At 41.6% G+C, this 26,136-nt stretch overlaps 1 protein-coding gene across 1 annotated transcript in view; it reads left to right on the top strand.

Annotated features, from left to right (window-relative positions):
• Positions 1-544: 544 nt before the first annotated feature.
• kcnq1 (potassium voltage-gated channel subfamily Q member 1) overlaps positions 545-26,136 on the top strand; it is a 33,711-nt gene continuing 8,119 nt past the window's right edge. The window contains exons 1-10 of the mRNA XM_022748470.1: positions 545-1,053; positions 7,466-7,556; positions 15,578-15,704; positions 16,180-16,258; positions 17,191-17,287; positions 21,761-21,901; positions 23,653-23,763; positions 24,320-24,415; positions 24,587-24,703; positions 25,699-25,840. Coding sequence (XP_022604191.1) covers positions 695-1,053; positions 7,466-7,556; positions 15,578-15,704; positions 16,180-16,258; positions 17,191-17,287; positions 21,761-21,901; positions 23,653-23,763; positions 24,320-24,415; positions 24,587-24,703; positions 25,699-25,840 — 1,360 coding nt within the window. The 5' untranslated portion in view covers positions 545-694. The remainder of the gene's footprint in view (positions 1,054-7,465; positions 7,557-15,577; positions 15,705-16,179; positions 16,259-17,190; positions 17,288-21,760; positions 21,902-23,652; positions 23,764-24,319; positions 24,416-24,586; positions 24,704-25,698; positions 25,841-26,136) is intronic.

Here is a 26,136-nt window from a genome sequence, read left to right on the forward strand (position 1 = left end):
ACTTTAAGTGTATGATTACCGAGTATGATGCAAGAGCTTTTGAAAATATTGCAACACAACTCAGTGGTAACCTTGAGATACACCAGTGCTTTGTTTCCTGCTTATTTAGTGTTGTGCTTCTAAGCGTTCACTCGCGCGTGAATGACTGTGAGAGTGACAGAGCTTCACTGACATCAAAATAACACCAAAGCTCATTTGGCAAGTGAAACTTTCCTCACTTATGTACAGAGTGACAGCTGCATAGCATGTGCGTTTACATGTCATTAGCAAAGAAGAAAAAAATGTTTTGAGTTTGCATTTTGTGTGTATATAAATTGTTGGATCGCTTTCGAGCAGTTTTGCAAAACAGTATAATGTCTGAACAGCTGGCGACTGACAGCGCACCGCCTGGCGCCCACAGCTCTCCAGACTGATAAGTGCTGTGAGAGAGGCAGGGGATACTCATTCAGGGCTGAGGACTCGCCATAACCTCAACAACCCAGAGAGCCGTAAAGTTTAATTAAAAAAACACCATTCTGGTGATCTAGAGCATTAATAACAGAGTTTATGTTACAGTTTAATGCGCCCTGGCGCGAAAAGGCGCGCACCAGAAGGTGAGCGCACATGAGCGAACAATTGTTCGTTTGAGTCAGTCACCGAATAATAACTGTGAAAAAAGCTAGCCCACCGACAGAAGAGTAAGGGGGGAGCTATAATGTCTAATCTCGCCCCCTGCCAGGGGAACACGCGGAGGTCTTCAGGTGTGGCACGTGGAAATAGACCACCGGATTTGGAGCTGTCGGAAACCACGTTTAGCGCGCCTGAACCGGGGACAGCAGTGGGCAGCGACATGTTTTCTGAAAGCGACAAAATGCCAGAGGACGGTAACACCCGCACCGAGGTCCCCCCGGTTCACCTCCACCCGTACTTATCTCATCCTCGGATGTCTATGCGGATGTCGGTGTACAGCACCGGGGTCCGACCGGTGCTCACCCGCGCCTACATCCAAGGACGCGTGTATAACTTTCTGGAAAGGCCGTCTGGCTGGAAATGCTTCGTGTATCACTTCACAGTGTGAGTGTTTTTATTTTCATAATCATCCGGATCCACGGGGTATTCAAGGGCATAATTGCAACTCTAAGATCCTAATTAAACAGGGAGTTAATTGCGCATGTAGAGCCATGGAAGCTCTCGCTACAAAGAACTGTTAATCCTGTGAATTTTAGAAAGATGCTGCGCAGATATCACTGCTCAACTAGAGGTCCCTGTAGGAATATTATGAGGGTATTTTAGTCCAGCCACTGCAGATTAAAAAACACCATACAATTCACCACAGACAGCAGAAGTTCAGAGAAAATAGGTACTCACAGGAGCACTAAAGGAATATAATACACATCTTTCATTTTCCTTTGCACCATTGAACATTTAATTTTCCAGAACAGTTTGAATGCAGCAGCACATGCAGAGGTTTGTGCTTTGCATTCACTGAGTCTGTAACAACAGAACATTTGGAGTAATTCAACCTGACAGGGAATGGTTTATATGTTAGTATGTTTTTTTCCCTCCTAACAGTGTGACAGGTGTGTGAGACGACCTGCCTGTATGAAAATGAAATACAAATAATATAGCAAGTAATATGAACCTAAAACTTTGTGTGTGTGTGTGTGTGTATGTGTGTGTGTGTGTGTGTGGGGAGGGATTAAATCTGCTAAATGAAAATGTCAGATTGTGGTTCATGACCCAAAACTGATGTGACAGTTTTGTTTGGTAGCTTGAAAATCTGTACTTTAAAAAAAAAAGAAAAAAAGAAATGTTGTTACCTCTCAACTCACCACTGATGTAATGCCAACAGATACAGTACAGTTCACAGTTAAGTTTTTTTCTCCTTGGTATAACTCATTTGCAGGAAACTGACTAGATCCAGACTGAACTGTTCAGAGGTTGAGGAATGTGGGATGTGATCTTCCAGCTCACCCCCATGTGTGCTGTCTGTCCCCACTTTGCTGGCACTGATAGCAGGCAGCTAAACTTGGCACTGTGTGTGTGTGTGTGTGTGTGTGTATGTGTGTGTGTGTGTGTTTGTGTGTTTGTCTGTGTGCGCGCGTGCGCTGTGGAGGAGGTAGCAGCCCTCCGCGGCGCTGCCACCCTGTGACCCTGCAGTGTCGGAGGGGACAGGCAGGCTGTCGGGGCAGGTTAGAGTCTCACTGACTCAAAGGGAGCATGAGCCAACACACTGCAGCTTAAACACGTTAGAACATCACCAAGAATAACTGCACAGTACATATTAATAGGAGAGCCAGTGGCTGCTATCAGTACAGGACAAAATCTTTTTTTTTTTTTTTTAATATTATATCATGTGACTGCACATCAGGGGAAAACCAGTAAGATGAGATGCTTTAACTTTTCTGTAATGGCCATTACATGCTGTTTCCAAGAAACCTCAGAGTTCACCAAATGGCAGGAAACACCACAAAGTGTTTCTTAAAATACAAAATCAATCTGTTTTTTTTTGTTTTTTTTATATAAACCACAGCGTCAGTGGCAAACTTCACTTCTTTGGGTGTGTATGATGGTGATCAAGTGTGTTCTGAGGCTGCTTGGCCTTGAATGAAGCGTTTTTCAGTCCATCACAGTCTGAGCCCTGATGTTTGTTTGTTTGCTGCTACTCAGCTCCAGACAGACGCCAGCCCTGTTTGCCCCAGATTTTAAAATTTCTGGTTACGGTTGCATTAGCCTGCCATTGAAAGAAACTGCATCACACCCGCCCCCCGCCCCCCGAGAAGGACATGATGTCAGCGGTTCCTCCATCTGTAATAAATACTGATCAGACATGATCACAAACTCCAAACAGTCTGAGAAAGTGATGCTGCAGTTTGCGAAATTGTGCAAAACACAGTGATTGTTACACGCTAGAAACGTGACTTCTGCTTTTCCAACAGTGTTAATAATGGCTGTTGGACAAAAGTTGATCTTCAGACCTCAAGGCTCCCTGCTGGAGGCTGCAGGAGGTTTCACCCAGTATGACAGTGCATTCTTCAGTGTGTTTGTTGTGTCGGCCTCAGTTGACGTGTATTCGCAGGACTGAAAAGCGTGACGTCATCATAGCTTTACTGACTCACATAGCAGGAAGCTGTACACTCACATCCAGGCTTCAGAAGACATACCTTTAGAAACCTATGGCATAATTACGCAACACATTTCCTGTGCTGTAAAGCCATGCATTTGGAGTGAGTAGTTTTTGGTGGGGGTCAATTTGCATCGTGTCTCATGGCATGTCCAATAATACCACCAGGTGTTTGCTGTAAGAGCACGTTACTGGGATGTCTAAACATCCACTGGGTTTTTCGGGGTCAGTTCAGTAGCTTGTTTTGCAAGTGTTTAAGTGGGAGAAAAGCAGTTAAGAACAAGCGCAGCCTTATCACTGACCCAGAACTCGTACGTCAGAGCGACCCGAGGCCTTATCAGAGGTACCCTTGTGTGTGCGTATTTGCACATGCATATGTATGTCAGTGTGTGTGTGTGTGTGGTGATACACTATGCTTGCAGGGACTGTAGAATTATACTGTTTTATAAAGGCAGAAAGAGAGCACTAGGGAATCTCAATGAAAAGGAACATTGCATACATTTAGATTAGTGTGATTATAAAAGTATATCCCACACTGGATTGACAGAAAGAACATTTATCCATGTTGTATTTATTATTTTCTGCTGGCTTAGCACAACACTTGCTTGGTTTCTGTCTACGCTGTATCGAGAGTTTAACAGTAAATGCACGGATCCATCTCATAGGCTGGTTTCAGATGTGTCGACCCGGAGAGTAAAGAGAAAATCAGAAAACTGTTTTTCACACCAGATATTCTGTCAGACACCATCAAGCTGGAGGAAATAAATAGAGAGAGACAATTTTTTAATGATTTAACAAACAGGCTAAGAGTTCATGCATTAGTATTCTTTTCAATTCTAGAAACATTTCTGACTTGAGGTGTTTGTATTTGCTCCTTAAAAGAAATCGGTGCTTTTATCCTCTCTGTCTTGAGTTCTCTTTACTCACTCACTCAAATGTCTTTTTATTTTAGTTTATTTTACAAAACACAAGAGAGATTCTTAACGGAGACACACAGACAAGGTCACTGACTGTTTACCACCTTTTATCTCTGAGCTATTAACCCCATACGAGCCAAAGCTTTGGCTGTAGTGACTACAAAGGCTTCTATTGATTGTCCAAAATTAGTTGAAGTGCTGCATTGCCTTTGGTTGATTAACATTTGGTGTTTCATCACGTTGCAACAGTGAAAATAATTAAGTATGACTGTTGTTCCAAAGCAGGATATTTGGTCAGCAGCGTCACCACTAACTCTCATCCTGTCCTCTGCTTTGTCTCCACACTCAGTGCACAACAGACTGCAAGTGAATCTGTCCATCAATAATAGATAGGAGCAATGCTTTGAGCTTTTGTTTAGAGTTCAGTGGTGCCTATGTAGCTGAGCCAATTTATTATTTTGTCTGTTGCTACACCAAGCCCACGAGTGCCAGACAGTGATACAGAGCCCATATTATCTATAGGCCTGGAAGTAAGGCAAGTGAAATGCAAAAGGTGCAGTTAGTAGAGAGGGACTGACGAGTCGGAGAGTCTCAGATGGATTAAAAGTGAGGCAGAAGTGTGCGCTCAGCATACTGAGTGTGTATGTTTACTGGCATTTCAAAAGCTCTGAAATAATTTAAGCAGAGCTTCACTGACAAATTACAACCATTAGCATACCCGAGTGTTTGGTTTGGAAAGTTTGCTGTTCATTTGTATTTCTTTTGATCCTCTTTTAAACTGCCTCTGTCACATTTGAACCTAAGATTTTATGAATTACACTGCATTCTAACCCGTGAGCATTTCCCTTTTTTCCACCCCGCTCTTCTTAACAGAAAAAATTGCGCCTGTTTGCACACGGCTGTATTCGTTTTGATGTCATTCTGCAGGAGGCACAGGTACCAAACTTCCCAGTCCTGATGTGTTGTATTGTCTGCTTGTTGTGTTCTTTCAGACAGGACCAGCTGCTTTGTTAGCTGCTTTACACACCAGCCCATCTCCCCCGTGCTGGTCTCTCCTCTGTCTTTTATCTGTGTGGACGTGTGCCGTGCACATTCAAGCCTGTGTGTCTGTGTGTGTGTTAGTTTAAAGGGGTGGGGTGGGGGGTGGGGGATTTGGATTCCTGGCCAGTGTTCAATAAACTCAGGCTGTAGCATGTGGTGATAAGGGGCCTTCATGGTGCAAACACAGACTGGAAACTATAACTCCCTCTGCACAAAGTTTCCATCAAGTCTGCTCATATAGGAACAAGACAGGGATCCATTAGGGCTGTTTCCTCAACAATACACTGAAACAATATCAACCAGATGACAGGAGAGTGAATACTTCCACCAACACTGTGCAGTATTCTCAGGTTCCATCTATGCCCCAATAACTGGATCCCCTGATGATCCAGTTTGATGATTCCCTGAATTTATATTAAGTGCTACAAGTCAATGCTCTCAATTATCCACAAATATATTTTCTACAAACATGTATGGATCCTATTATTAAGTTTTCCCCTGACCTCTGCTTTAGCATCACTCTGAGGGGAACTGATGGTTTTGAGTTACATATCTCTAGATTTGCTTCATATTATTATTATTATTCTTGCTTCCAGGACTCATTATAATAAGTTTGGCGATTCAGTTCAATTTCCATCTCGCACCATCATCAGATCAAACTTTGCTTTCTGACACTAAACCTGTAAATGAAGACATTCCCACCACCCTCTGCTGTACGTTGTGTTTAGTGCTAATTAGCAAATGTTAACAGGCTAGCTTCCAAAACACGGTACACTGTAAACAAGCACGTCAGCATGTTAGCGCTGCTGCCGTGAGCATCTTAGCATGCTGACGTTAGCGTTTACCTCAAAGCACCGCTGTGGCTAACGCAGCCTCACAGAGCTGCTGGCGTGGCTGAAGAGTCTCAGTCTTGTTACCACATCCTAATCGCCTCAGGTTTAAAGATGTGAATGTGTAATTGGAGCATCCCCAATTTCAGTCTGGATACTGTTTGCTTGTCATGCTGCATCTCTCCTTTCCCTCATTTCCTTTAACTAAACAAAAAAGATAAGAGTTATACTGTATCTAAACAGGAAACAACCTTTCCTGTGCCTCCATGTAAGTTTGTTCTGTCGGTGTCACGTGGATCCATTCAGACGTCGTGCCCTTCACCACCACATCTCTCGCCTCTTGTCCGTCCGTGCCCCGGCAACGGGAGTCATATAAATCTATTCTTAATTTTCTAAGACGTCCTGCTGACAGACAAACAGTCAGAACAGTAACCCCAACATCGACTCTTGCGGCAGAGGCAATACTGCTACAACAAAAATAAAAACAGGAACTGAGGCCGTTCCTTGCTTGGAAGCAGATGTGAACGAGGTTATGAGTTTGAGAATGACTCACTGCAGTCAGCTGTGCTCTCCCATCTTCCTCCGCTACCTTCAAATTAAACAGGATCTCTCCTCCTGACTTTTATGAACAGCTGTGAAAGATGATCACCTAGATGTAGTTGTTGTGACAGTGTACTATATGTAGGCCTTTGTTGCAAGTACCAACTGCTCTTTTTCCAGATAACAAAAGCCTGCACATACAAAGATCCCTGTTGTCCTCCAATATGTTCATTCAGTTAAAAAAAATAAAAAATTTGAAATGAAAAACTCAAGGTCACATACGAGAATGTTCCTTATGCTTTTGGTATCGTGTCACAGCAGCTTGAACCCAGATCGCAAAAGACATGAAATATATTTTTCTGAAGTAGGTCGAGGAGTTACAGACGTCTTATTGTTGCTGCAGCGGAAACACTTGTGACCTTGAGGGAGAAATAAGGAGAATGTTAAAGAGCAATTTAATGTTTGTTCATACTGTGTGTGTGTGTGTGTGTGTGTGTGTGTGTGTGTGTGTGTATGTGTGCGTGCCCGAACCTGCGAGCTTGTTATTTGACAAGTTTATCATGCGCTTTGCATTCATATTGTGGAGTTCAAAAGGTTCACAGTATTTCCTCCAGAGGGCTGTCCTTGAATGTTTGCTTAAACTCACTCAGATACTTTTCATGACAAAAATATAAAGTAACGTTATGCTGGCTTGAAACTTTTTTTTTTTTTTTCAAAGTTGTTCAGAGACTCAGACTCCAACCAGACACCAAAGTTGACTGATGTATTTCTGTTTAAATCAAAGTGTAAAGTGTCGACATAAAATATGAGGTGGAATGTTGAAAAGTGCAGCGAGGAGATCAGAGTTTACGTGACTTGACTGATGACAAAGTGTGTGAAGCTCTGATTTCAGGAACATTATGTTTGTCAATAACATAACAAAGTCAGTTGGATATTATTATGCAACAGGACAAAATGAGAATAAATGAAACAAACACTACATTCATTACATTTTAATCCAGATTAATGATCCTCTTTCTTTTTTTCTCCTACAGGTTTCTCATCGTTCTGGCCTGTCTGATCCTGAGTGTCCTCTCTACCATCGACCAGTACCAGGACCTGGCTTACACAACACTCTTCTGGGTGGTGAGTGTTAAATTTGATTAAACCAAATACTTTGATTAATCATAACAACATTATTTTGTCCCTTACTTTGTCTCACTGTGAGAGTGGAGTTACCTTTAAAGAAAGGTTTATAGTTTAAAAGTTATAGCTGACCCTGAGTCAGAGCTGAGAGCAGGGTTTGGAGTCGGATGGGTGGAGATTATTGGGTCGCTCGACTTCACTCAAGAGGCATATTTGTTTCCACTGCTCTCTCACGACCGATTGCGTCGCCGTCAGAAAAACAGAGGCGTTGAATTTTGGTTGGAATTGAAAATCGGTTTGACATCAGAACCCAATGTTTGCTAACAGACATTGTGATGTTCAGCAGAAGATGGGTTTTTGCTCACAGATAGAATGTATGTATTTTATGTCGGCGTTTGGCATGAGACATTTGGAAGAGAGATTTTAGTAATCTGAGTCCAGACTTCTCATCTCGCTGGATCAAGCTACGAACGCTTTCAGAGCAGGGATGTCCCTCTCTACCTTTAAGAATCTCTTGAAGACTGATCTCTTCAGAGAGCCCCTCCTCTCCTCACACCTCTAACACCCTGACATGCCACTTACTATAAACTTTCACTGCACTTCTTAACTTGCACTTAATGAATAGATGTAGTACTCAGTACTTACGACAAGGTCTCCTACTGCACTGAAGCTTTAGCATCGTCGCTCACTTGTAAGTCGCTTTGGATAAAAGCATCTGCTAAAAGAGGAGATATAAATATATGTAATGGTTACTTAACTCCACAACTCAAAACCAACAAATATTAAATCAAATCAAATCAAATTTATTTATAGAGAACATTTAGCAAACAGCTGACCGAAGTGCTGTACAACATCAAGAACAATACAATCAGCACAGACAACAAAACAACATGACAAAAACAAGCAAGCAGACCAAATGAGGGAGGCATCATGGCTCGAATGCAAATGAGGACAAATATGTTTGGAGCCGACACTTGAAAGAGTCAGTGGAGGGGGCAGGTCTGATGGACATGGGCTGTTCCAGTCAGGGGGGGCCGTGAACGAGAAAGCTCTGCATTCAAGGGTTAGTGCGAGGGACGGTGAGGAGGCCTGTGTCTGACGATCTGAGGGGTCCAGAGGGGGTTAAAAGGTCCGTGAAACAAACAGTAGAACCTTCAAATCTATTCTAAAATGAATACGTCAGCTGTCGTCAGGATTCATCACGACACTTAAGTCACCTGACGTCACCACCTACATTCAACCAAATATCAACGTCTAATGACATCAGCCTGCACAGATCTCCATCTGCATCACTGTCGTGGAGCAGCGTATACTGCAGCAGAGTAGGATTATAATAATATCATAGCTTTCTCCTTTTTGGACTCTCCGGGTCTCTCTTCCCTAAAACATCTGCACTACCAAGACAGTTTGGTCTTTGGTGTGAATTCTCAAGTTAATACTCACCAGTGTGATTTTATTTTGCCTCTGAAAGTGGATCTGGATCATCTGCTTGAAATGCAGGTGTGACCAGAGCATTAAGGCTGAAGGCTGGCTGAAAGACTGAAATCTGAAAGTGGTCCTGGCAACAGATAAGGAGAGTTTAAAGAAAAGAGACGGACTGCTTTAATGCCAGCTCCAAGACCCGTCATGTACATACTTACACTTGTGTTCCTGAGTCTCAGGCGGCCTCGTGTTGTGGTGCAGTACTGGCCAAATCTGCTCATATCTTCTGAATGAAAGTGATGATAACACTTTCATGCAGTTCAATGCACTTTTGATGATATGCCCAATAAAGGGCGGCAATGCAGCAGCAGCAGCAGCAGCAGAAGAAGAAGAAGAAGAAGAAGAAGAAGAAGAAGAAGAAGAAGAAGAAGAAGAAGAAGAAGAAGAAGAAGAAGAAAAAGAAGTAGTAGCTGATGTAACTAATGCAGCTTTCAGAAGCTTAACAGACATTTCATAAAGCAGGATACATCCCATGTATTTGTCAGGCCATAAGGATGCATCAGATGTGTTTGGGCAACAACCATTGGATGTAAACAAGCCCTTGTTTACAAGAGAGCTCCACAGTGGACCTTTAATGATCCTGATCAGTGGTCCATGAACCACATGGCTCTAAAAGACACAAGCAGGGTGATTAAGTTTTGAAAGAATCTAAATCTCAAGAGTTTCCTATCACAGCAGCACTGTTTACATTGAAGATGCAGCCTGTAGCCTTTTCTCCCTCTGCTGCGTCCTCATCTGATCTTTCCTTTGACTTTCACCCTCTGCAATGTGCTTCTGTTTTTTTCTTCTGTTTTTGTTGGCTGGCATCTGCAAACAGGCTTGATTTCTGATAGTAAGTAGTTAAGCAGGAGTTTTTTTTCCCGTTCCATGTCAAACAGCTCATTTAAATCATTTAAAAAATGATTATCACACTGCAATTAAAACAATGCAGTTAATAGACACTGAGTCGTTGTGAAGGTCACATCATTCATCTGCAAATAATCACAGATGTGTAATTAATTTCTATCACAGTTTGTTGACTGTATGTTTTTAAAGTTGCTGCTGCAACAATCAAACAGCATGACGAAGACGTGGCTAAAACAACTAATATCAAACCTCAGTTCTCTTGTTTCAAAAGCAATTTCATGCTTTGATTGACCTAACTGCTGCCTCACAAAAAAAGAAAAAAAAAAAAAAAAACAATTTAAGGACACTTTGTTTGGAAGTACATAGGCTTTTTTTTTCTGCAAACAATTTCAGGGTGTCCCGCTGGCCTAAGAGGGCGAAGGCAGCTCCTCTAAAATCAATAGTGAATGGGATAAACTTAACCCCGAGACACCAGCTGCTGAGCACAGGAACTGTCTGGGCGATGGGCGAGTCACTCAAGCTCAGACAAAAGAACCCCCCCCCCCCAAGAAAGGATAAAAAGGACTTGAGGATTTTCTTCGAGGAGGACTGGAGCGTGCCACATGTGACAAGTTCACCTTGGCGTGAGGATAATGGGATGAAAGGGTCACGGCGTTTCGTGAGCTGCCACATCAGAATCTCAAATCCTATCTAGTTTATTCTTGGGTTCATATGAGATGCAGGCCGCTGCTGACGCCCCTGTGATCTGCATTTAAAAAGAAAAGAGTGAATTTTGTCACCAAAAACTACTACGACAGTATCATGGAATGTATATTTCAATGCAAAATGTTTTTCTGCCATAGGTTCACCCTCTGGAGATATTTAATCTTCTTATTCTTCTCTTCTACACAGATAATGAATAATTAATAATTGCCATGCTATAAACCTACCAAAATCTCAAACATTCATCCTTCCCATCCTCATCCCAAGGGGACTGTTTTGTACTTTGTGCTTTCCAGTTTAGAGATTTGACCCTGCCACTCTTTCACTCTCTCACCTCCCCCACCACAGAACTATCTCCTTTGTCTTGTTTCTTTCTTCCTGCACACTCAAGGTTAACAGAGACCACTGTGCTCCCTGCGTGGAGCTGCAGCACTGGCTGACAGTGTTTGTAGTAGTGTGTTCGGCCAGATGCTTGGCAGCTCGCCCAAAGGATTCACATTCTCAAAAGTATTTGTTTGCCTCTTGGGTCAAATTGACTGTGAACTATTGAAAGTACTAGAGCATTTTATCTCATTCTGCAAAGAAGTCCCGGAAACATGACTTTTTGTATTTTGGGATTTCACCAACAAAGACCATTGAGCCACTCACCAATGCAAATCACATTATTGGGAAAGGGAGGATGAACAAGGGTTGAAGACGGAGGGATGACAGGGTTTCGAGCCTGGAGGGTGGGATGAAATGAGGGTTGAGTACGAGGAGATGAAGAGAGGGTCGAATGGGGATTGATGACGGGTTTAGGGAGTGACACTCAGTGGGGAGGGGGGCAATGACGAGATGAGGTATCCAAGTTTTTATTGCCGTCCTTGTGGTTCCCACAATGAGAGAGAAGGAGGAGAGGAAGCAGAGGAGGAGGGATGGGAGGTGGGAAGACTGGGAGATAAGGAAGAGAAAGGGGTTAGATACAGATAGCTGGATGATATTTATTCCATAATTTAACTTATGACCCACAATGTTTTGTAATTCATTTATAATTTCTAACCAGATGTTTAAAACATAGCTGTAAATTATTACATGACACTATGGACACAATGAACCCGTGGAAAACCCTCCAGTCCCCGAAGTTCATAAGTGGCTTTTTGAAAAAAATCCAAATAGGCCAAAGTGTAACCAGACTCAATGCAAAATGTGGACAGACTTGTATTTTATTCTATTTCTAATGTTGATGTGTATAGGAACAAGTATAAAAGCTTATAAATTAATCTGCAGTGCCCATCCTTAATAATAGAGAGAATAGCTAGCAGCAGCAGCACGACCTGCTACCAGGTAACAAGCAGCCACAGCAGGAAAGAGCAGTGAGCAAATACACAGTCACAGAAAGAAACTGTTTTCATGCTTCAAAGACTCGTTTATAGAAATAACTGAAAGCCTTATTATGACCTCCTGCACTATCAATAAAACATTCTGTTGCTAACTGGGCAGTAGATGGACAGAAGATAACTATATTCTCAATTGAATATATACAAGTCAAGTATTGTAAGAGAAATCTTTTAAATAAGATTCTCCAATGGAGTGATTATGATGTACAACATGCTCAGAGCTGATACTGATTCTGATCAGATCCGCAGGTATTAGCCACAGACCAAAGGACGTTAAATAAGGACCTACCTGGCCCAATTAGACTGAGTATATTAAGGACCCAGTGTCATTTTCTCACAACCAAATGGACTCATCGAGACCTCTATCACCTGATCCTCACCTGCACATGGAACCATGTTGTAGTTATTCAAACATTTCATTATTCTGAACACTTTTGGGATTTCTCTTCCACACTGGGCTTAAACGTTCACCTTGACAGATCACTCTTGATTGCGGCACTTCACAGAACAATATGAACTCAAAGTTCATTTTTCTTTTAAAAAAATGTATCACGTTCCTCTGCCTCCAAGGTCAAGAACGAACTGTCCATCTTTTAAGCCAACAACTATTGACTGATGACAACTGAGAAATATCCATTTCTTGAAGAAGATCATTTTATACAGTCAAAAGCTCCAGAACAAGCAGGTGAGTGGACAATAGAGTCGACTGCTGTTGCCGGGGTGAGAATAGACAGTAAAGCTCAACTAAAAGCAGCTGTTTGAATTCTCCTCTGCGCCTGTCTTTGCTCCCTTCCTGTTTGTTTATGTGTTGCTTTTTCCAATAGACCATTTGCCTTTCAACCTTGAAGCAGAACTCCTTAGTGCATAAATTAACAATATTTTACATATTAGCTTCCAAAAAGCACAATTTAACATATTATTAATCCAAATTTCATTTTCTAAGATGCGCTATTTTATATTCACTGATGTTTTAATCTTTGGCTCTAATGAAGAAAAACACCTCCAATAATTCCCAGCTGAAAAACGTCTCCTGCTGTACAATCTTCAGCCTGAATCCTCCCGTTTGTTGCTCTCATCATTCACTGCAGAAGGATCATGTCACCATTAAAAATCTAAGAAAGGTTAGTCATTTGCCTTCAGACACCTTCATTTGCAAACGCTTGTCAATTATTAAGAGACATGAGGAGGTAATTGCATGCTCATTCACACCAGTTCATTAATTTCCACATGTTGGTGTAATTGTAAACTGTAATTGATTTTTTTTTAATCCATTTGTCCTCAAGGAGCAGTGGAGGAAACTTGAATGGAATTGAAATAAAGACACTTTAATTGAGAAGCTGTAATTGTATGAGCTCCATGTTTAGCATTGGACACATGCTGTTGTGGCTTGTTTCACTTAATGTCACACAAATTTAAAATAATTAGGGGGGAGAATAAGAACAAGAAAGAAATCAGGAAGTAATCCAGATGTGGTATGGTAAATATGAAGCTGTTAGCTTAGCAAAAAGACTGTAGATAGGGGGAAACAGCTAGCCTGGCTCTCTTAAAATGAGTTGGTCGGACCTGTTTGCTAGCTATTTTTCCGAAAATGACGAGCATTATTTGCTCCGTTAGAGGGTGTCACAATAATTGGAGGAAACGACGGGTGTTTTTACAGCAAGAATGTTTTCAACATCGCCCTCAACTCCGGCAGTGCAATACATTTACACCATCCGACTGATGCAGCGCCGAAGAAGTGTGCTCCCATGAAGTGACCACATTATCCATGTCGGCTAATTTAACACAAACTACCACCACTACAACTAATACTTATACCACGTAACTAAAAACAAAGTTTACTTGCCGTTTACTGCTTATTAGCTCGGATATTTAGCCCTGATTAGACTTCCTCTTTCACTCGGCTTTTTTGGCGGAAGTCGTAAAATAAACGCGTTCGAACCGGAAGTGGGGCAAGTAGGCGGGGCTTCATAAGGTGATAACAAAGATCCTCTATGTCTGTGGTGGTAACTGACAGCTAAACCTCTAAATCAGACATTCTGATTGGCTGTGACATCGCCCGCGGGAGCGAATGGGAATGTCGAATTAAGTGACGTGACTTTAGACGTCAGTGGCAAAGAGTGCGGATGAGAATCGAACTATATAAACGCAGAGAGAGAAAAGCAGCAATATACCAGAAAAAACGGTAAAACTACTCCATATATTTCCTAATTCCTTTTAATGTTAGTGAATAGATCGATGAGCTTGTTAGACAGCGCCGATTCTCTAGTTTAAGGAGAAACAAACGGCACGTCTGTAGCTCAAACGGTCGCCGAGTAATGACGCTCTAAGGAGAAATATTGTACTTCTGACTCCAATACATTTCTATGAAGTACTGTTTCTTTGAGGCAGGGCTTTTAGTCAGAGGAATTTATATTATTTTATTTTGAAAATGTGATAAACCACACACTGTGTTCCTCACAGGAGAAAAACAATCACAGCTGACTCCTACACTGTCAGTCATGTTTGAACCTGTCAGTGTCCTAACAATGGCAACTTTAGATTGAGATGAGTCAGAAGATTCTTCTTCGTGTCCATGTTTGAAATTTTAGACTTAAAGAGAGATTCCTTTCGTTTTAAATGTTTGCTTGTGTTTACCTCAACCAAGCTTCATCACTGCCTACAAAAATCTGCAACCTGAGAAAGCACGTTGAGGTAACTTTTCTTTGATTAACAGACAGCTATAATAGCTGGCTGCACTTCTTTGTTGATTCGATGTGTTTTTATATGATATATCCATTTCTACAGGCTTTGTATCATATTCTGAAATTCTTTTTATTCTACAGGTTTTGCAGTCAGTCAGTGCTTCAGTAGGTTGTTTCAGAGTCATGAGGTTCTGTAAATTTATATACAATACAACAATGCATTGACATAAAAAATGTACTTTTAAATATTTAAGTATTTTTAAAAGCATATTTGACTGGGGGTATCTATACTTGGACTCAAGTAAATGAGTTGTGTGCTTCGTCCACCTCTGATTATTACACTTTTCATGGTTATGTTAGCACTCGCACACTGGGGTAATGTTAAGGAAAGATCATGTGTCTAGTTTAAAACAGAAAAAAAGGTCACAGTTACTTCAGACTCAGGGGGTTGAATGTCTGCAGGCAATTTATCAATTTATCAGAGCCACCCGTGTAAAATCAGTGAAGTTCCCCTTCAAAATGAATGAAATACCAAATAAATGTTACCAACAGTTGTCAGGATACATAGTCACTTTTTTCATCTATCAGGTCCCTGAACATTTAGCAGGTGAATTAAGGAATTAGTCAATGTTGTGGTACAAATGAAACAGTGACAAATGGCGTATCTGTGGAAGGAGAATCAATAACCCTTAATAAGTTGTGGTGACATGATCAGGCTTGTGTGAGAAGCTGCGGAACAGCTGTGCAACAGTTGCATCTATAATTCAACCATATCTGTTTTTCATGTGCACTTTGCTGAAGTCTGAGCAGCTGTTCAGGTGTTGTTGCACTGAATAACCTGCAACAACATCTGATGTTTGTTTTGTTTTTTTCTTTCACCACCTGTCGTTCTCCTTCATTCGTCTGTTCTGTTTGTTCCACATTTCTCTGACAGGAGATCGTCCTTGTTGTGTTCTTCGGTGTGGAATATTTCGTCCGCCTCTGGTCAGCAGGCTGCCGCAGTAAATATGTTGGCATCTGGGGCCGACTGCGCTTTGCCAGGAAGCCAATATCTATTATAGGTGGGAGCACAACCCCTATACACACACACATACCCATACACATGCACACAAAGAGACCTATCACTGCTCACCCACACACACTATTTAAACAATATCTATCATATATCCTGGGCCTCATCCCAAAACGAGATATCTCAGACAAATTCAGCATGAAATTAAAACTGTCACTGCAATATTTTCTCTACCTTCAGGTTGGTTTTTATTCCTAAAATTAGAACCTTCAGGTGTTTTTTAAATATGGAACAATGCATATTGGTGTTGATATTATTTGTAACCCCTCTCACCCCAATTAATTTATAGAATAATTTATGAAAAACCAATGATAATTGCTTAATAGAGCAATTTCCCTCTACTTTATATTATCTGCACTCTATGGAGGACAACACTTGCTCTTGTTGCTTCACCTCTGTACATTGAACATCTGCATGTTTATTGTACGTTTATACTTACAGCCTCTTATTCTCCATCTCTACAGATCTGATTGTAGTTGTTGCCTCAATAATTGTGCTGTCGGTTGGCTCCAAAGGCCAAGTGTTTGCCACCTCTGCTGTAAGGTAAGTGACAGTGTTTCTGCAGGTGTGCAGCTGCTTGATGCCAAGACACTTTGTGTTCTTCTGGGGCTGTTTTTTCAATGGTTGTGTTCCAATTAAGGGATATTGTAACACTAGAGCAGTGGTTTCCAACCTTCTCCAACTCATGGCCTAATTGAAAATCTCAACTTGGCAGCCCACATCCAACCACATAACAATATGGAGGCTAAATAATAGGTTCTCAGAGCACTTCTTATTTCAATGATGATGATGAAACATTCAGGATTGAACTGAAAGGAGGGGAGGCTCAATTTTTCTTTTTTGTATGACTTGTCGATTCAGCATCTGTCTCTTGACTTTTCTCTCCTCTCGATTCTTCCTGTTGCTAACCAGCTATCCATTTTGATACTCCAGTTTTTTTGCCATGGATGTAATCTTTTAATCAGAAATTCCTGATATCTCCTTCTAAAGCGAAGGAAGTTATTATAGATAAAAGTGCGCCTCTAAATTTGTGGCGTCAGTTCTGTGAAGGTCCCCTGCCCCCCTGAATAAAGCATGGCACATAAACAAATGGTTTTGACAGTTTGGTATTGAAGACACAGCAGACTGACCTGCACAGAGCCCTGACCTCTACCCCATCCAACAACTCTGGGATGAACAGGCCAACTGTGAGCTCAGCTGCACTGTTTGACACCAGTGGCCGACCGCACTTACATTCTTAGGGCTGAATGGGAGCAAAGTGAGCGGCCAGGCTCTAATGTGTCGGGGAAAGCTTTCCCAGAGGAGAGGAAACAGTTATAGCAGTAAATGGTTTTGGAATGAGATCTTAAGCAATCCCATATGGCTGTCATGTTTTGTTGCCCACATACTTTTTTACTTTATAGTGTTTGTGTTCATACACATCTACATGCATTTGGTCTGAATACAAGTCTAAGCACATGTTTGTTATTTTCCAGAGGGATTCGCTTCCTGCAGATCCTGCGTATGCTTCATGTTGACCGACAGGGAGGAACGTGGCGTCTACTGGGCTCTGTTGTCTTCATCCATCGGCAGGTACACAAACAGCTTTAAATACACATTACATGTCAGGTCCAAAACCATCTGGGCTTCTGATTATTATTAGCAAGCTGGAAGCTTTCTCTCAGGGGATTTTCAGCCTCTCCTCATCACGCAGGCCATTATTTTTCATTACTATGCAGTACAGAGGGAGAGTCTTAAAATGGAAATACATCATACGGATAAAAGAATAGTCAGCAGAGAGCTAGAAGAAAAGAGCTACTGTATAATAGGTTAGGTTTTTAGGGTTATGGACTCAGCTAGAGAGGGCTGTCTTCCTCCGGGGGTCTCATTCAGCTGAGACACAGAGGTGGCTGTGATTATTCCCACTGGCCACAGTAGCTGTCTGCAGTGTCTGTGTAAAAAGAGAGAGTGATGAAAGTGAGCAGAGCATCAGGGATGTTGCTCATCTTGTACCACCTACTGTGTTTCCTTGTATTGGCCTTGGCTGCTTGACTACATTACTCCTGGCTGATGCTGGTCATCAACAGTCACTGACGTCAGCTGTACAGAAAGGGAGAGTCGGTGCGGGGAGGTACTGGGGCTTTTTCCCAAACCGATATCCACCAATTAAGTAGCCATCCACTCTGGGGTGTCACTCTGCATGAAATAATGCTGCATTCACACGAGCGGCCGGAAAATGAAGCCAAAAACTGCAGTTCTTCAAATGGCCACTAGAGTCTGGCTCCAACAGTGAGTCAGTCCCCATAGACTCCCATGTTAAAATATCACATGTTTACAGCCTGGTACAAAAAACAGTTTTGGTCTCTAGAGCTAATTTCCTCCTTCATGACACCTGTTTATATAACTCACCTGTTTGAATTTCATTAAGGCTTAAAGTTATGAATAATTGAGGGCGTGGCTGTTTTGAGTGACGGGTGGGTGAGCGTATTCTTGCCACATGCCAGCATTCACTAAAGCCTCAGCTCCACACACGCCCCACCTCTTTGTCCACTTTTGCGTTAGCCAGGAGTTAGGGGCGGAGTCAGGCACTGCCAGGACGGCGAAGCAGCTCACTCTGAGCTGCAAAACCGTCCTTCAGAAACCTGTGGGTGACGTCGTATCGTGGAGACGATCTCCCAGGGGGAAAAGCTCCATCAGAGATAAGAAGGAGATATCAGGAATTTCTGACACAGACATAAAATCCAATATTAACACTAATATAATCCATTCAGCTGATTTTATAGGAGCCACACACTGTTTCTGGTTTCACCTGGTAATTAACTAAATTCGTAACACAACACAAGTAGCTAATTCAGGGTGTTTATCTGGTGCGACTCCCTGTTTAGCACCAGCACTAACCACCTCTGAATGGGATGTTTTTCCTGCTCTTCCTGTTTTACAGCCGCTCCATGAATGCAGCGTATACTATTTGTGGCTGTAGGAGGCACTTTGGGATTTTTGGGATGCACTTACCGTTTTGCGTCCGTAACCATGAAACATCTGTCACCATCGATACTGATAGATGATGATTGCTGTTTCCTTGTAAAAGCATAACGTGCCTCGAGCATTCACCATGCGCAATAAAATAGATGATGCATTCTTCATTTATTGAGTGAAATGTGCATATGGGCGTAAGACATGTTAAATACATTAAGCTAGTGGACGACGTCTTGTTTACTTTTAATTTTAGAGTAATTTAACTCCACGTCTTGTGGTAATGAACTCACCATGAGGAGGCAGCGCAGAGAAAGCATAGCAAAGGTTTGGCCCCGTGGTTCTCAACCTTTTTAGCTTGTGACCCTCTAAAACAAAGCAACAGAGTGTGTTTTCCTGCTCAGATTGCTTCATTTGAAATATTTTTTGTGACATAAAGAGATGAACGTATCTAATATTTCAGAGGAAACAAGCAAAGGTTAGAGAGAGTTCAGAAAAATTCCCATAATTCACCTTTAATCTTTTAGGCTTTGTCCATGACCAAAATAATATATCACAAAGTAGCAAGATGGAAATTAAATGTATGTGTTCCCTCCATTATCCACCTGACACCTGTGTTTCCCACATAGCACGTCAGCACTGGTGTAGACTATTTAAGGGTTTAAATAGTGAAATAGCCGGTTTGGGACAGGCGTTAATACAGCACACCACATGTTCATGTTGTTCTCTATCCCATTTTCGCATTGCAACCTCTTTGGCTCCAGAGTATACGCTCTGTTAAGGCTCCATACAGTCCCAGCAGCCCTAAGGGGAAGTACAGTGTGCACTCATAGGACAGTCAGTACAGTTTACAGTCGAATTGCCACCAACCAGCGAGACCCGGGTGCATTGTGCCTCCAATGTTTGTTCCTCGGTGATTATCTGACTGTTGCATTTAAGTCAACACACGACCTGAATATTGTGTTCAGCCGTTCTCTCACACAGACACGAGAAGCTGCAGCCCTTCTGTGTCAACAGCTGGAGATGTTAAAGTCAGTGGAGTTTCACCGACTCTAATCAGTATCCAGCCTTTGTGCTGTTACAGCATTTAAATACACACTGAGTAGCGTTCTCGTGCTTGTGGCTTGTAAACACAATTTGCACAGTTGCTCCTCGCTGGCAGATGGGAGGCGCGCGTCTCCTGAACGTGTTTGCCAGGTCACAGCAGCAGCAACACATCTACTAAACCTTTGGTCGTGAGTCAAGGACGATGCACCCGAAGGCATAAAAAAGCTGCTATTTCCGAGAATCGTGCACCGATAGGATGCGAGCGGTGATGTTGGTTGAATTAGTTAGAGGCTGTCACATTCACCGCCAAAGGTTTGATGCCCTTAATTGTTTCCCGAACTTTTAATACAAATTTGTGGAGTCACATGAAGACATACAGCCACAGTTGCTGAGTACCGATGGACCGCAGGCACTATTTGTGTAGGGTAATGTAAGGAGACGCTTGTGTTATTTCAAGGGAGGTAGATACATCTATTTCCCACATCGTAGTTGCAATAATCTGCTGCTGCTCCTCCGAGGCGCTCTGATAGTTTTGGGCCGAGACACAAATAAGAGAGTTTTGCTCTTCAGGAATTCATTCCAATTTGTGTGCTCCTGCAGACTGAGTGGTTAAACACGGCTTAAATCACGTAGTAGGTGAGTGCAAAGAGAACATTCACTTAAAGAGCTCTTCACAAATCAGTAGTCCAATTACAGTCAGACAGGATAAGAGCTAAGCCCAATTAGACCTCCTGAGAAAATCAGACAGCTCCTTATTGAATCGGCAATAACATGCTTCATAGTTATTTTGAATACACTGGGAGAGGCCCACTGTCTGGGATTCAAACTAATTTATAATGATTTAATGCCCGTCTGAATTCAGTCAAAAGCACTGCAATGATTAGTGATTATAATGGACAAACTTTCAGTTTAAACTCAGTTGCACCGACGGTTCCTTTGTAGCTGCATGAAGCATATAATAGTAGAGATATTTTTTGTTACACTTTCTCATCAGTTGTAAGAGAAGGAATACATACATACATAAATAATGAAGTAGTTATTTTCTAAGCTGATTTTAGATTTAGTCTTAGTCCTGAGAAAAGTCAATTTCATCCTCGTTATTTTTAGTCAAAGTTAATCGACTAAATATCTGGACATTTAAGTCTCGTCTTTTTTGTTCAGTTTTAGCCATCAATGACACTTTCGTGTTTTGATGACGTTTTCGTCATCAAAATATATTCCCTCAGTTGAATTTAGGCTAAAAGAATAGTTATTAGAAATTAGCCTCAAAGTGACGGGTTGTATGATTAAGAATGCAGCTTTGCAGACAGGATGTGAGCTCTGATGTTGTTCATTTCAGACATGAAACATGTTCTGATTTGCATATTTGTTTTGAACAAACACAATTCAAGAAACCAGGCCTACGGCTGAATGAAACGTACATAGAGTCTGTGTAATAGACGCCAATTATAAAGGCAGTCAGCAACTACAATCGTAGCGTCTCTGACTGTGCCAGCGATGCCCAGCTGTTTTAAGACATTTCTGAGCCTTTTTAAATAAATGAAACTTTATATTTGCGATGCGTTTTGAAAGATTTATGTGTTCGGTAGGATCAAATGAGCGTGAGAGCGGAGAGCCACAGACAGGGTGAGGAAGTCGGACAGAAAAAAAAAATTGACTGATGAATTGTTCCTTTTGGTCTTTTCACAATATTTGTTGATGAAAGCAAAAGTATAATGAAAGTAGGAAGATGCCAGCCTTATCCTTTAAGTACAACATCAGTGATGAGTAGCCACTGAGCTTAAAGTTACTGAGCTTTAGTTGAATGACACAAGGGACAGCGGCGACAGCAGAATACTCCAAAAAAAGATTTTAATCATCATATCCACAGCACATGTACATGAATATTCACGTCCATATGTCATGTTATTAGCAAACGCAGCCACACCAGGCGAGACACAGCCACACACACATGTTATCATCTCACGTTATTGCGCTCTTTGAAATGACCCTGTCGCTGTTTATCTAGTTTGAAATGTGTCATTCATGTGTTCGTGTGCATTTCAGGAGCTGATCACCACCTTATACATCGGCTTCCTGAGCCTGATCTTCTCCTCGTACTTTGTCTACCTGGCAGAGAAAGATGCGGTCGACAGCAGCGGCTCCGTCGAGTTTGGAAACTACGCTGATGCTCTGTGGTGGGGAGTGGTAAGTGTGTGTGTGTGTGTGTGTGTGTGTGTGTGTGTGTGTGTGTGTGTGTGTGTGTGTGTGTGTGTGTGTGTGTGTGTGTCCGACCTGGTCCAGTCACTATTGTTAATGCCATTGTTTGACATTTTGGGAAGTACACTTGAGATGAGAAGATTGATTGAGCTCTCATGTCTGTACGGTAAATATCAAGCTGCAAACATGAGACCGTTAGCTTAGCTTAGCATAAAGACTGGAACCAGGCGGATACAGCTGGCCTGGCTTTGTCCAAAGGTTAAAAAAAAATTTCTGCCTCCAGCACCTCTAATGCTCAATTATTCACATGTCGAGTCTTGTTTGTTTAAACTGTACAAAAAACGTTGTTTCCCCCTGCTTTCAGTCTTTATGCTAAGCTAAGCTAAGCTAATCACCTGCTGGTTGTACCTTCATAATTAACTGACAGATGTGAGAGAGGTATGAATGGTCTCAGTTAACCCTCAGCAAGAAGGCAAAAAAGCATATTTGACAAAATGTCAAACTATTCCGTTAATTAATAGTTAATTAAGTCAACTTTAGTATTTACATAAATATGACTTATTTCAATTATTTATTAAGTTCGTGTAAATAATTTAAGACAAATTATTATTACTTGAAATAACTGTCAATGATAAGAATTGATTCCGATATCACATGAACATATCACAGAACTATTTTTTAATCATATCAACACTGACATAAACTGTGTTATGTTTCGGTTTCAGAGAAAGTTTGATTGACTCTTCTTCTACACATTGTTTTAGTAACACTCTTCATCTTTGCCAAAAGTGGGATTTTTCCAGAAAACACTGACTTGTTGTAAACAGTATTTTGGCAGGTGAAAGGTCAAATATAGACTGTGTTTTATCTGTACTACTGTTGTTACAGTAGGAGTTGTGTCAAACCCCTTGGGCCCATCTTGTGGGCCGTTAATACAAGCTGCAAAACAAGTAGTGTGGAAAATACAGGAAGAAAATTTATTTTCAGACAGTAAGTCACAACCCACTCTGCTTCTTGGAAACTTCAGGGATTCTGATATTAAAAAAAACCACACACACACACACACACACACACAAACACACACACACACACACACACACAGCAGATTCCGAGCAACTTCATTTACAGTATTTACACACAGGAGTTTTATCAGGTTTGAGTCCGCTCACACACTTACAGGCTGCATTGGGCACTCTAAGTGCGTAAAGATGTAAATGAGAGTCGGAGCAGTGAAAAAGGTCAGAGTTGTAGTTGGAGGGTCAGCGAGAACACAGAGGCCTCGTGCACTTCGGTAAAGACTCAAAGCAGATTGGTCGTAAACCAGCCACAGCTGTTATTCGGTCTTATAGGTCAAGTCCAAGTGAAGCGTGCTGACCAGTAAAACACACGTTTGAAAAAAGAATCCTCATAAAGCTGTGTTAGTAGTGCTTTTACTTTTCACTGTTTTTTCAATCATAATCTGATTAGCGATTATTCTTCCCAATTTTAGATTGCAGATCTATCTATCTATCTATCTATCTATCTATCTATCTATCTATCTATCTATCTATCTATCTATCTGCAAAACAAAGGCTGTTCCCATCAGCCTCAGTTCTACTTTGTGTTAAGTGGTAGCAGGCTAACTTTTGCTAATTAGGCTAACGCACTAAGCTAAGGTGCTGAACATGTATGTTAGTTTTTACAGGATGAAACTACCAGAGTGAAGCTCCTCGTATTCATTCCCGTGTGTTTTTTCAAAGGTTACCGTGACGACCATCGGCTACGGAGACAAAGTGCCACAAACCTGGATTGGAAAGACCATTGCGTCCTGTTTCTCAGTCTTCGCCATTTCCTTCTTCGCCCTGCCCGCAGTAAGTGGAAAGAGAAACTGCTGAGCCGCGGCATATTTCAGGCTGAGGTGTCTTAGATCTGTTCACAGTGTTGCTGCCTGCTGTGTTCAAATTATTGATCCTTCTCTAATGTTTCCTGTATAGCGAGGGCCGGCCCCGTGCAACATCTCGGGTCCTGCATGAGATATCTCTCAAAGTTGAGAAATACAGTCTCCATCATTAGTTATTGCTTTATGGTTTGGTTCAATATTCACAGTGTAGTGTATAAAATATCTAAAATAGTTTTTCAATTTGCAGCCCTCATATTTCAGAAACTGTAACCGACGATTATATATTTAGTTGAGTAAAGACTTGTGTGATTAACATTTTAAACTATTGATTTCTGTGAATGAACAAACTGACTAATAGACTTAAATGTTTCAGCATTAACCGGCACATTATTCTTTAATTCTGAATTAACTGTGTGTGTATTTCTGTCTTGTGGATCACGCTGCTGCCTGTAAGTGTGTGTGTGTGTGTGTGTGTGCTGATCGAAGTGAATTAATGAGCAATATCTCTGCTGTGCTGTTGTTCACAGGGAATCTTAGGCTCGGGCTTCGCCCTGAAGGTGCAGCAGAAGCAAAGACAGAAACACTTCAACAGACAGATCCCTGCAGCTGCTTGCCTCATTCAGGTATTTGGCCAAAAAAATGCGGAAACAAAACCACAGTACAGCGGGGGTGCCGGATTGTCTCAGAACCCCAGTCTCATTACTGAGACCATCCTTTCATGTAGCCCCTTACTTTCTTACTTTCTTTCTTGCATCCTGTCCGACCAATTTCTTGCTATTTTTATGCCCCTCCAGACTTCATGGAGATGTTTTGCAGTGGAGAACTTTGATTCGGCCACATTCAAGATGTTTTTGAAGAAGCGATCCAACATTCCCGCCTCGTCTTTGACCTCCCCCAAGCCCAAGAAATCGGTTAGTAATCATCCTATAGATTTTACCGTAGCTGCGTCTCACTCTGAGTTTGCAGGTTATTAAGCGCACCAAGGCAAAACGAATGCAGTCTGAAGCAAGAGCCCTGCAATACTGTAAATCCTGCTGTCATGAAGGTTGTAATGTGTGTTTGTTTGTTTGATTTTTTTTTGTTGTGAAAACTGTTTTGGAGAGGTGTTGACTCAACCTTATGGTATTTGTGAAGGCTGTAGTTTGTGTTGTCTGTGATAGTTGTCAGTGTTGGTATGAAAAGTGTGTGGGGAAAAATAAAAAAATCTTAAGACATTAAGGCAGAACTGGGAAGAAATAACAGCCAGCAGCAGTTTAATATTGATACTGATTATTCCAGATGACTGTTCCTTGGGTACGAGACGAAGCCCGCTCTGATGCATACATTTTAAAATGTTGTTAACATGTCAAAAGTGTTCCCTCCAAAACATGCAGGGCCTCACCTTAAAGATGCAAAATGAGTATATGTAAATGTAAATGTAAATGTGAATGTAGATTAGTGTTTAAAAAATATATATATATACAAAACTTACTGTTTCTGTAACAATAAAAAACAAAAGGTATACGTTTGCATGAGGCGGTTTTTCAGACTAATCCTCAAAGCAATGTTTTTAATAAAACTGAAACGGAAACACTTTTCTCGCATTGGAGTCGTGGCGCCCGCCGGATCATCCCTCAGGTAGCCAGCGCAACCGAGAGGCAGGCCGCTGGAAATCCGTCGTCTCGAATAATTGGAATGATATCGCAAAAGGAGAAAACCCAGCTTTGTTCACATAACATCACACTATTCGCAGTTGTGTTTTTGTCGATTTTCTAACCAGAAAAAGCTTCTTTTTTTTTTTTTTTCTTGTTGCACAGAACAGCGATGGAAACGCCGGCTGTTGTGTCTCTCAAATGTCAAACAAATGCCCATGTCCCTCCGCGGAGACACGCTTTGCTGTGCTAAGGTGTTTGTGTTTCTTTGGCAGGTGAAGATAAGGAGGAAGTTGAAGAGCACCGACAAGGACAACGGTCTGACTTCTCCCACAGTTCCCAGCATCACCTTCGACTCTGTGTTTGACAGTGGGAAGGAGCTGAGTTCGGATGTTTACAGCACTGTGGGCACAGCAGGTACTAAAAAATGGGACAAGCTGTACAGTGTGCTTATCTCTGATGCAGTACGTTCACTTTAATCAGTGTGAAAAAAAACTCTGTTTACTGCGCAACGTATTTAAGAATACACGTCTCGGCTGTTGCATGGATGTTACAGTAGATAGGACTCATGCATTTTGATGTTAAACCAGTTAATGAATTTCTGAGGTCATGTACGGGGTTTCATTAAAATCAGAATAAACACTCGCAATGTCACGCATAGAAAAGAAATGACCAAAAGAAAATGTTTAATTTGAACTTCAGTCGTAGCAACA

Source organism: Seriola dumerili, unplaced genomic scaffold, assembly GCF_002260705.1.
Source record: "Seriola dumerili isolate Sdu_G_001 unplaced genomic scaffold, Sdu_1.0 BDQW01000011.1, whole genome shotgun sequence".
NCBI classification, from domain to species: Eukaryota; Metazoa; Chordata; class Actinopteri; order Carangiformes; family Carangidae; genus Seriola; species Seriola dumerili.